The sequence below is a fragment of the Pundamilia nyererei genome, unplaced genomic scaffold (assembly GCF_000239375.1).
Source record: "Pundamilia nyererei isolate P.nyererei 1_Seehausen unplaced genomic scaffold, PunNye1.0 scaffold00023, whole genome shotgun sequence".
Lineage (NCBI taxonomy): Eukaryota > Metazoa > Chordata > Actinopteri > Cichliformes > Cichlidae > Pundamilia > Pundamilia nyererei.
The window spans coordinates 2,324,933-2,335,379 of record NW_005187424.1 but is presented as its reverse complement, the minus strand read 5'-3'; the positions used below and the strand labels follow the sequence as shown (position 1 = coordinate 2,335,379).

The window sequence follows — 10,447 nt, the reverse complement described above, 5'->3', positions numbered from 1 at the left end:
CCCACCCAACCTACGCCACAGATGAGTCCGCTCAATAGCCGCAGTCTGATGCCGCTTTTATTTTTCAGATCCCAGCAGTGCGCCTCCTGGTGGAATTCAGATCATGAACTGTGTGGCCATCTTGTCGACAAAATCGAAGACCAAGTTCTTCATCGAATTCCATTCCAGTTTCTTGGAGAGTAGGTTTCCTCTTTCTGATTGACCGCATCTCATTAGATTCTGCTTTAAAGGAACAGTTTGCCTCAAAATCACATAAAAATCATGCTTCCTCTGGACTGTAAGTGCTGTCTATGAGTCACAGTCAGAATGCAATGGACACTGATGGCACTCAAAGGGAAACAAATTGAAAAAGCAAACACTAAACACTCAAATCTGTAAAAATACAAAGAATCCTGCCACCAGGTGACAAATACACTTTCCTGAAACCACAACTTTATTACTCAAAAATCCCCCACAAGCCTGGCTGTGAGACAATTCTCCTGGGAGTTGTTTTCTCTTTGGTGAGCTACACCCACTCGTAGTACCACTGTGCAGAAATCAGTGTGCACCTACCCGTGCCGAGAAGCCGCTGCTCACAGTGTGACAGGATGTAAACATTAATACTGCCGTGTCAGCTAGCTGCACACTTCTTCTGGTCGATGTGTGTAGACACTAGAGAGAAAATACTTCCTACATTAAACTGCTTACTCTATTTAAAGTAGACCAATTCCTCTCCTTTCCAGTTCCATGCTCTTATTCTGGGACTCTACTAGAGGAGCTTTGCATTGTTCACAATGCAAAATAATCTTTTAATTTTTTAAATTTTTATTTATTTATTTATTTATATTTTATTCATGCTTGAAATGAACTGTTTTAACCTTGAAGCCCACCTTCGCTGTGCCTGAGATTATATGTTATCTACTCTTACTGATGTCATGCACAGCCAAGATCTTTGCAGTAGACTTCTCAAAACAAAGGGAAAAAGGTTACACCAAAAACTATCAATATGAATAAACAGCACTGCAGGCCAGAGCATGCATGTATGTATGCATGAATATTGGGTGAAGTGTCTCATCAAACGGGCTACAATGACTAAAAGCAAGCATTTCCAACAGAAACTGTAAAGACTACAGAGGGAGAGAACAGCGAGCACTCCGATGGGTCTATAAAAGTTTGGTTTGGCAACCAAGTAGAGGTAAACCACAGACACAGCTCACAGCACACACTACTTAGTTATGGCATCAGTCAGTCGTTATTCATAGTCATTGTTTCTGTCTTTTAAAGCTGACCCCTATCATCTCTGACCCTGAGTACCTTCTGGACCAGCACATCCTGATATGCGTGAAGTCGACGGACAGCGACGAGTCGTACGGTAATGAGCTCGCATTACAGCTTGTAATTTGGATACGGTGGGCTCAGCAGCACTTACAGTTTGCTGGTGTGTTATCCCTAAAGGAGAGGGCTGTGTCGCGCTGCGAGCCGCTGAGATCAGCTACACCGAGTTTCAGATCACACTGACTCACCACGGGGAGAAGACGGGAACACTGACAGGTGGCATCCAGCTACGCACCTCTGAGGGCAAGCCCACCGAGAAGCTATACGGTGAGGCTGAGCTTCGACACAGGACGTATTTGTTCGATTTTTTTCTTCTTCGGTTCTTGAAGCTTTGTTCTCATTTTGGTTGTTTTTTCAGATTTCATCAAAATTGAAAGGGATGACCCCATCGCCTCAAAAGGCAAATCTGGAGACCTCAATAAGTAAGATTTGGGGGGGTTTTGTGAACCTGTTATGCATTCCCTCATGTTCTGTCATGGCTCGTTACGTATAAAATCAACCACATCCGAAAAACATTCTCACCCTCAAAATCTGTTGTTTTATTTCAGGAAAATAACTTCAATTTATTGAATGAAGTCATGCAGAAATGTATCTTTTTGCTGTGAAGATTTTTCCAGCATTTTTAACCCATCATAACTTCATAAGAGCAGGAGATGTGCTATGGCTGAAAAACATATTTAACCTCTGCAAACAAATGAGTTTTACACACACTGGCAAAAAGTCAAAGTTTTATTCAGCACAGATTTTTTTTTCTGTACCTGACTTGGAGCATCACCAGTTCGATGTCTTTCTTTGACAAAGCTTTGAGAAAGCTTCAAAAAGTGTAATATGGTTAATTTCTCTAATCACCCTGTGGGATAGGTCTAATATGGTCAACATTTTTGTGTAGCTTATGATCGCCCTCTGTGATTAAAGTCATTCAAAGAGTTTGAAAAACCTCTTCAGAACCTGAAAATGTTTGGTCAATGTCCATCTGTAAAGACTATCATATGGAACATGTGCACACCGGAGTTTAAATTGAATTTACAGCCATAAACCACACTTACAAGTGTTAAAATATGACTGTGGGAGAAAGTTTTGTGACATAGATGAGCCTGTTGCACGGAAGTTGATCCATTTTTAATACTTTTGAATCTTTGCGATATACGGGACATCATATATTGCTGTTTTCTAACAATCATCTGATGGGTGGCTGTAGGATGACTTTGAAAATCAAGAAGAGGAAGTAAGTGAAGACAGGGCTAGGGATTAAATGGTGGAAGAATTATGCGTAGAGTTCAGGCTGGAGTTGAGACAGGCTCTGGGTGGTAGGGAAGAGTTACAAATGACTGGAAAAGTAGAGTAATGAAGAAGTAGTGAGGGAAACTTCTAGGAAGGTGTTGGACGTATCCTTTGGTCCTGATGACATAGCTGTGGAGGTGTGAAGATGGAGGACAGGGGACTTTCTCACCAGATTGTTTCACATCATCCTGCAAAGTGAGAGAATGACCGAGGAAGGGAGAAGAGGTTAACCAGCACCAATTTTCAAGAACAAGGGTGACGTGCAGATCTCTATCTACAGGGGGATAAAGATGATGTGCCATACCATGAAGATAAGGGAGAAAGTTGTTGAAGCTAGTTAAGAAAAGAGGCGATGATCAGTGAGCAACAGCAGCTTCATGCTGAGAAAGAGCTCTACAGATGGGATGTTTGTTTTAAGATGTTGATGGAGAAGTGTGGATGGGAAGGTCAGGGCGAGCTGCACTGTGCCTTTGCGGATCAGAGAATATGATAGGCTGATGATAGGGTGCCAAGACAGGAACTGTGGTACTGATGGGCTCATGGTGGGGGTGGGATTACATCATAGATCAGCTCTGAGCTCCTTCTTGTTTGCAGTGCTGATGGAGAGGCTGACAGATGAGGTCAGGCGGTCGTTGTATACGTGATATTTGCAGATAAGACTGTGATCTTTAGTGAGAGCTGGGAGCAGGTGGAAGAGATGCTGGAGAGACGGAGTGTGCTCTGGGGAGAAGGTGAATCAAAGTTAAGAGAAGCAAAACAATCCACTGTCATGCTGGTGGCATAAATCGCAGCTATGAGACTGCGATTCAAGTTTTTCTGTTGCCTGATTAATTTTGATTGCTGGTTTGGACCATCAAAACTACTCAGTGTGATTTTTCTTTTCTTTTCTTCTTCTTTTTTCTGGTTAACAGGTCTTGTAGCAACCAACCACATGATATTTCTAACCCCAATTACATGGGAGTGTCATTCAGAGGTGGGAATGTGATAGATAAAGGCTGGAGTTACAGCATGCCACCGCGAAATGTTCCCTGTGGTGGACAAGCCGGAAAAGAGCCAAAGAAGGGTTACGATGTGAGCACACGCAGCCCCACGGGAAAGCCTGCTTCTGTGTAAGTGTTAGCCTCTTTCTGGTTTGAAGACACTTCAGTTTCATTTCTAAAAATACCTCTAAACCTTTATCTGATCTGATTCTATAGAAAATGAAACCGATGTCATTAACTTATGATTTCTCTGACAGGGGTGAGAACGGAAAGACGTCAGAGATGTTTGACAACCCGTTGTATGGTTCAGTGACCAAATCACATGGTCGGTCTAAAGACCAAGACCAACAACAGAAGGACCTTCTCATACCCCCAGATGTGCTATTTGGATCCTCCAAAACAGCAGATGGAGATACCGATCGCCCTCCGGTGCCCACCCCACGCAACCGCTCCTTCACCTGCTCTGAGAACAAACCTCAGCCTCCAACACCAGTCAGCCTGCATCCCCCATCACAAAAGAAACCAGTGGTGCCCTCACGCTCAGAAGGCGGGATGGGCCTAAACCGCCCTCCTTTGCCTGCTAAGTCCCGACCGGGTGTGCCAGAGCCCCAGACCCCCAAACCAAGAGACTACAGAGACACCTCAGAGCTCACCAGCAAACACAGACCACCAGGAAGACCTGGTGAGTCTCGCAAAGACAGCAAGGAACCTACTCAGGTTTCCAGACAGCTATAATACACTAAATGACATCTCTTTGTCTTTTTTTGTGCATCCAGACGTTTCCAAGACGGGTCGCCCTGTGAAGTGAGACTGAGAGGTACAGCTTCCTGGCTGCATTTCTGGAAATATTTTTAAAAAACCCTTGTCTCTCATTTTAGAGGACAATCACATATCTGTGCTGTCATCATAGAGAAGTCAGTAGGCTTAGCTTTGCACCTGTCCAAAGGTCTAAAAAATTCATCTGCCTGTCATCCTCAAAAACTCACTTTGTAAGTTAGACTGAGCCGGGCTAGCAGTTCCCCTTTATTTCCAGTCTTTATGCTAAGCTAAGCTAACTAGCTTGTAGTTAGCTTAGTTATCTACTTATCTGAGTGCTAGTGAGACATTAAATGGGTGTACCAGTGTCTAACTCAGCCTTCAAATGTATGTAAACTCATTTTTTAGTTTCTTGGATTTCTGCAAAGCTCGCATTGGAACGTAAGTTTGAACCTGAAACCTGCTTCTAAATTAACTGTTACATTTCATTTGGAGTTTTTACACTATACAGTAGCTGATGAATGTTTACCGCACAGTATTATCTTGCACAGACATGTTTGCCTTTAATATGTGCAAATGATGCTCCAATGAATTCCAATATTAAAGCTTGAATTACATGTTGTGTGTGTGTTTTATGTCACGTCACAAATGACTGCTTTTAAAACTTGGAGTGTAGGCCGCTACAATCTGCTGCGAGGACCAGACCGGTCACACTGCAGTGATTTGCCTCCATCTGCTGGTCCCTAAAGGAACTGCAGGCAGTCTGAGACTTGCAATTTATTCAAGGGGACTTTCTGGCTTGGTGTTATTGGAAATACATCTACATTTTCTCTTTAATCATGACTAAAAAGGTGAGGTGGCACAGTTCCTGATGTGCACTTTTAGTACAAACTGCTTCTACTACTACGCCTCTTCATTGTCGTAAGGCTGCAGCCTGTAACCTCCACCCATCTCGCTTTTGTGCCTCTGCCTTTGCTCCTGTTCCCATCAGAGACCCAGCTATTGTAGCTCAGCCAGCACACTCATCTCTGATCAGCCTTTCTTCCTCTTTCCATCAAAGGGTCATGCTTACTACATGTTCTACCCACCTTAAAACTCATCTTTATTTCATGACACATGTTTACACACCCCAGTTCTTCTGTGCAGCTCCATGTTTGAGTATTTGTTTGGCTGGAAGATGCTGCATATTTGGGGAATAGTCACCAATAGTTATAGACATGGTTGAAGACATGCGTTGGTGTACATTGGCTGTGTTTTCTTGGTGTAGATGTTGAGGCTAACATCCTAGCCAGTTCTGTTGGTTTAGTTGGTAACTCTTTTGGAACTGGCTGAGGAGAAAAGAGCAAAGTCTCTGATGAAGTCCAAGTGTGTGAATGTACTCCACTGCAAATATTTTACACATATGTTGACTTTAAAATATGACTGAAATAACACCAGCGGTTGCTGAGTTTTCCACCCTGAGAATTTGAGAATTAGAAGGCCCTATCATGGTTTTCCTTACCTTTCATGTTATACAGTAACTGTCTGTAGTTGAAAACAAAAATCCCAAAATGACAAAGTTCAAGGAAAAATACAAATAAATTCTGAAAAAACAAATTACAGACAAACAAATTCATAATTACAGAAATGTAATTACAGCGACTATGGTACCAGCTGTCTTTGCATTGTGCATTTTTTTCTGCTAAATAAAATAAATAAATATAATTTAAAAGTCGTTTTTATTAAGTTCGTGTTTTGTTTTGTTTTTTTAAATTAAGGACCCACACCCTCTCCTAGAAGATGTAATTTGAAACTTTGGATGCATTAATTATAAACTTCCAACATATATTTATTTATTCTTTGGTTGCACCAGAAAAAGAAAAGTGTTTGTATTTTTCATAAGCATTTTGTTAATGTCAGCTGACAGTGTTAAACTTTTTTAAATTATTGTCTCTTTAAATTATATTTTATTTTATTTCACTGAAATATATTTTCATATGAAGTTTTTATTTATTTATTTATTTATTAATGTATTTTGGGGGAAATCTCAATAAAATTAAGTCAATTAGATAAACAACTGTGCAAGCAACGTTTCCCATGCATGAACGTTGAGCTTAGCTCTGTCGCCTCTGTGTGGCGAACTTTAGTAATTACACCCTGGTGTTTCTCAGGAATATTAAGGGTTTGCTACGTCATCGACAGGCGACGCGCCGCTAGGAGAGGGCAGCAGTAAGAATGGTAAGGAATCACGATGAAATTATGACTTTTCTGTAGAGTTTATAGCAGATAGGTGCGGCAGGAGAGAGCCTCTGACCCGAGCACACCTCGGTGTTTCTCTCTAACCTTTATTCTTTCAGCTTTAAAAAAAACAAAACAACCCACCGCCACGCTAACCGTGCAGCTAACGTTAGCATGTGTTTCTGCTCCGCAGCTTTTTTACTCGTTTTTCAAGTCGCTGGTGGGGAAGGACGTCGTGGTGGAGCTCAAAAATGACCTGAGGTTAGTATTCGTGTTCAATTCGCTCACATAACCTGCTGTTTTCCGGCCTGTGTTGTTTGGTCGGCGATTGCTGTTTGGAGCTTCGTTAATAGTCGCAGCAGCGCTCCTACAGTCACAATTTGAATATTGATTTTTTTTTTATTAGTTTTCATTTCATTGCAGCAGTTTTTAATACTTCTCAGCTTTAGTTCCGTTTTATTGCATTCTGCAATAATATTCCAACACAAACAGCTCACTCTCAGTCATACACATTCTCAGAAAGTCAAGCTAACAACATTTCCTGTGTGTTTTACTCTGTGGTTGTTCAGTTTGTGAGGTTAGAGTTCCAGGTTAGTTCGTTATGTTACGCACTTCTGCAATCAGTCATCAGTGAAAGGCCTTAGACAGCGATCAGTGGGCTCTGAGTCTCTATTATGAGCTCAGCACTGAAATATTTATTACGTATTACCGTAGCTGTCACTGCTTAAATGGAACTAATCTGCATGAAACTGTCGACATAAAACACAGAACGTTTTATTTCTTGTAACTGGTCACACTGACGACCACTGATGAAATGATTGTCGTGGTTGACTTCTTGTTGGAGATGATGTGGGGGGGTTTTCTGAATAAAATCTGAAGTGTCTTCAAACAGGATTGAAACTGGACTAAACGTAGCTTAAAGCAAGATTTTGAATCCAGGTTGCAGCCTGTCAGGTCACAGCCGCATAATTACATTTGTTTTAACATTACTTCAACTTCTGTATGTCGGATAAAAGTGAAGCGGAATAAAATGTTTTGTGAGATCAGAGTCACAAACCTGTCTGCTTTGTTTCCGTGTTGCAGTGGTGGTATCAGAGCTTTCTGATTGAACAAATTACAATGAGACTTTCTTGAACACAAACTGTTCCCTTCTCAGAGTTAAACTCTGGAGCAGGGTCCTGATGCCTGTCAGTAATGACGGTTTTAAAATAAAACAACAGGTTTGTGCTGCTGCCTGTCGTTTCCAGTACAGCTTCTAAAATATGTGCAAATTACTGAATATTATATTTTGGTGATAATTCTTATTGTTTCACCACCCAGACCTGTGGAAATAAATGTTTAAATACCCATAAATTAATCAATAACTGGCATGGAAATCCTGAGGTCAGAAAGAAAACCTCAGAAGTCGTGTTTGCTTCACCTGGGCACACCTGACTGTAAATTCCACCCAAATACCGATGAGCTGTTCCCAAGCCTCATAATCTAAAGATCAATTGAGCAATTTTGGTTTGTATTTGTGAACAGAGTCATGTTCATGAATGTGTGTGTTTCTCTCCTCAGCATCTGTGGAACGCTTCATTCTGTTGACCAGGTTGGAAATAATTCATTTGTTTTCAAACGGAAGCTGTTCAGTTTTTAAATTTCTGCACGATTGCTCACTAAAATGCCGTTTTCACATCGCTGTCCTCTGCTTGCGTGTTTCAGTACCTGAACATCAAGCTCACAGACATCAGCGTCACAGATCCGGAGAAATATCCACACATGGTAAGTTTTGCTTCTGGAGACTTTCCACATTTCATACAGGGGGAAAAAAGACTACAGAAACAGATGAGGCTGTCGCTGCTAAACAGGAGTTTACGGTTTTACAGTGTACAGAAAAAAAGGCTGTTGCAGTGTACTTACAAGGTTTTTAAGGTTCTGCTACAGAGGTCTGTACAACCAGTAAAAGAAACTACATTCTCTGCTGCTGTATGTGAGAATGTAGAGATGCTGCCCTTCTACCTGATGAATCTTTTGATTAGATGAATATTCCAGCGGTGAAAATTTGCACAGGACTTCTGTTTTCCACACAGAATGATGCATGATAAATAATTAGGGGCTCAGTTATCCCCCCCAAAAAAGACACACAGACAACAGCTCCTCTCGAGTTATACAAATATGTTTACACAAATATCTTTTACATTGATTGTGTTTTTCATCTATTATACACAAAGCTTTCAAGATTTCCATCTTTGTTTTCATCATGTATGTGAGCTCCATTTGCTGCTGCTCAGTTTTTAATGAGGTCAAGAGGAAAAACTAAAGTTAGATATTTTTCCCCGTGTTGTTGTTGTTATAATACAGCATCAAGAACATAAGTGTAAACTTTAGCTCCTTATTTAAAAGTTGCATAAAATCAGAGTTCGGACATTAGAAAAGGCCTTGAATGTGCACTCCTTAAAGCTCACCAGCAGCTCCAGCACCGAGTGACGGCTGTCTGTCTTCACACTGTTTTCATTTGCTGCAGCTGTCTGTGAAAAACTGCTTCATCCGTGGATCGGTGGTCCGTTACGTTCAGCTGCCGGCAGACGAAGTGGACACTCAGCTGCTGCAGGACGCTGCACGGAAAGAAGCCATGCAGCAGAAGCAGTGACGGGGCTGCGGGACGGGGGGTGGGGGGTAAGGGGAACAATGAATGGGTAGTTCTGGTTTTAGGTTAAGTTTGTGCAGCCTCTCTTTGTCTCTGAAAATGTGTCTTTGACACTGGGGATCAATCATTTGCAGTTTTTGCTTTCTTGTTATTTTTTTTTAACCTCACAGACGGTTTAGATGTCGTCGTTTGATCCCTTTTTTTGGTTTTATATAGAAATAAACTAATCAGAGAGTCCGGAGAGGAAACCTGCTGTGGTGTTCATGTTGATGATAACAGGCACGCTTTGCTTATCAAGTTGTGGCTTTTTTATGCCTCTTGGAAATAAACATTATTTTATTTATATTTTCATGACATTTGTGATTTATTTTTTTTAGGATGATCTTGGTGACATGTTGGAGGATTTGAGTTTTTGCTGCTGAAGAACTGTTTTTCTATTCCAGTATTTTTGAGTACTGGAGTGTCCACGTCAGATTTTCAGGGCTGACGATCACATTTAAGCTGTGCTTTAAAAACCGCAGCCAAAAATTTTTTGACCTACTCAAAGCGGCACAATTTAAAGCCAAAATTTTTTTGAAGTTTTTTTTCCAGCGAATAATCAAAGTGGTCAAACATCCAGGGTACCGGTGCTTGTTTCTGTTACTCCATGTCGCAGACATTAAACTACTGCAGGCTGTGATCTGTCCTTCCAGCTACCGAGCTGACTGAAATGAGCCTGTTACATTTTACAGAAGAATACTTTAATGGCTTTCATGCTGTGAGATGTTCAAATGTCATTAATGGTCATTTAAAAAAAAAAAACAAAAAAAAACAATTATGCAAAAAGGAGTTGGCCTGTCTGATCTCCTTCATGCTGTTGCTGTTTTCTTCAGCATTTTGGGCATCAAGCTTCCTGCAGCAGTACGTCTGTTTCTGTCCGTCTGCTGTTTTTCATAGGAGTATCAAACTAGTGATTACAACTGGGAAATTACAATCAAATTAAAGCATATTCCCATACAGCTTCCTCTGATCCTTGCACCACCAACACCAATGGCCTAATTCCAGTAAAAGCTTGCACGAGAGGTATACAGTACTAATGAATTTATGGCAGAAGTTAACTTTTTAAAAAATGACTATAGCACAGAAACATCCAGCGACTCGTTCACTTTCAGAGTTAAACAGTGAAAGTGTCAGGGGTAAGTTAGTGTTTCAGTTATTGACAGCTTTTATTTTTTCCTTGGTTTTAGATGGAAAGATCTGGCTGAGCCGTCCCTAATAATACGCGGATATT

At 41.1% G+C, this 10,447-nt stretch overlaps 2 protein-coding genes across 2 annotated transcripts in view; both read left to right on the top strand.

Moving 5' to 3' along the window:
• Positions 1-4,948, top strand: part of inpp5d (inositol polyphosphate-5-phosphatase D) — a 17,355-nt gene extending 12,407 nt beyond the window's left edge. The window contains exons 20-27 of the mRNA XM_005727174.1: positions 69-179; positions 1,095-1,174; positions 1,264-1,351; positions 1,435-1,581; positions 1,673-1,736; positions 3,507-3,704; positions 3,833-4,257; positions 4,352-4,948. Coding sequence (XP_005727231.1) covers positions 69-179; positions 1,095-1,174; positions 1,264-1,351; positions 1,435-1,581; positions 1,673-1,736; positions 3,507-3,704; positions 3,833-4,257; positions 4,352-4,383 — 1,145 coding nt within the window. The 3' untranslated portion in view covers positions 4,384-4,948. The remainder of the gene's footprint in view (positions 1-68; positions 180-1,094; positions 1,175-1,263; positions 1,352-1,434; positions 1,582-1,672; positions 1,737-3,506; positions 3,705-3,832; positions 4,258-4,351) is intronic.
• A 1,523-nt stretch (positions 4,949-6,471) lies between these two features.
• On the top strand, positions 6,472-10,171 carry smx5. Its single transcript, XM_005727173.1, has 5 exons — positions 6,472-6,548; positions 6,742-6,809; positions 8,109-8,139; positions 8,253-8,312; positions 9,055-10,171. The coding sequence occupies exons 1-5, from the start codon at positions 6,546-6,548 to the stop codon at positions 9,178-9,180; spliced, it is 288 nt and encodes a 95-aa protein (XP_005727230.1). The 5' UTR covers positions 6,472-6,545; the 3' UTR covers positions 9,181-10,171.
• Positions 10,172-10,447: the final 276 nt, after the last annotated feature.

Bases quoted from the DNA above. Each gene is read 5' to 3' on its own strand.
- smx5 (XM_005727173.1), top strand. The intron at 6,810-8,108 runs GTTAGTATTCGT...TTCTCTCCTCAG, and splicing joins GAGCTCAAAAATGACCTGAG to CATCTGTGGAACGCTTCATT. The intron at 8,313-9,054 runs GTAAGTTTTGCT...CATTTGCTGCAG, and splicing joins CGGAGAAATATCCACACATG to CTGTCTGTGAAAAACTGCTT.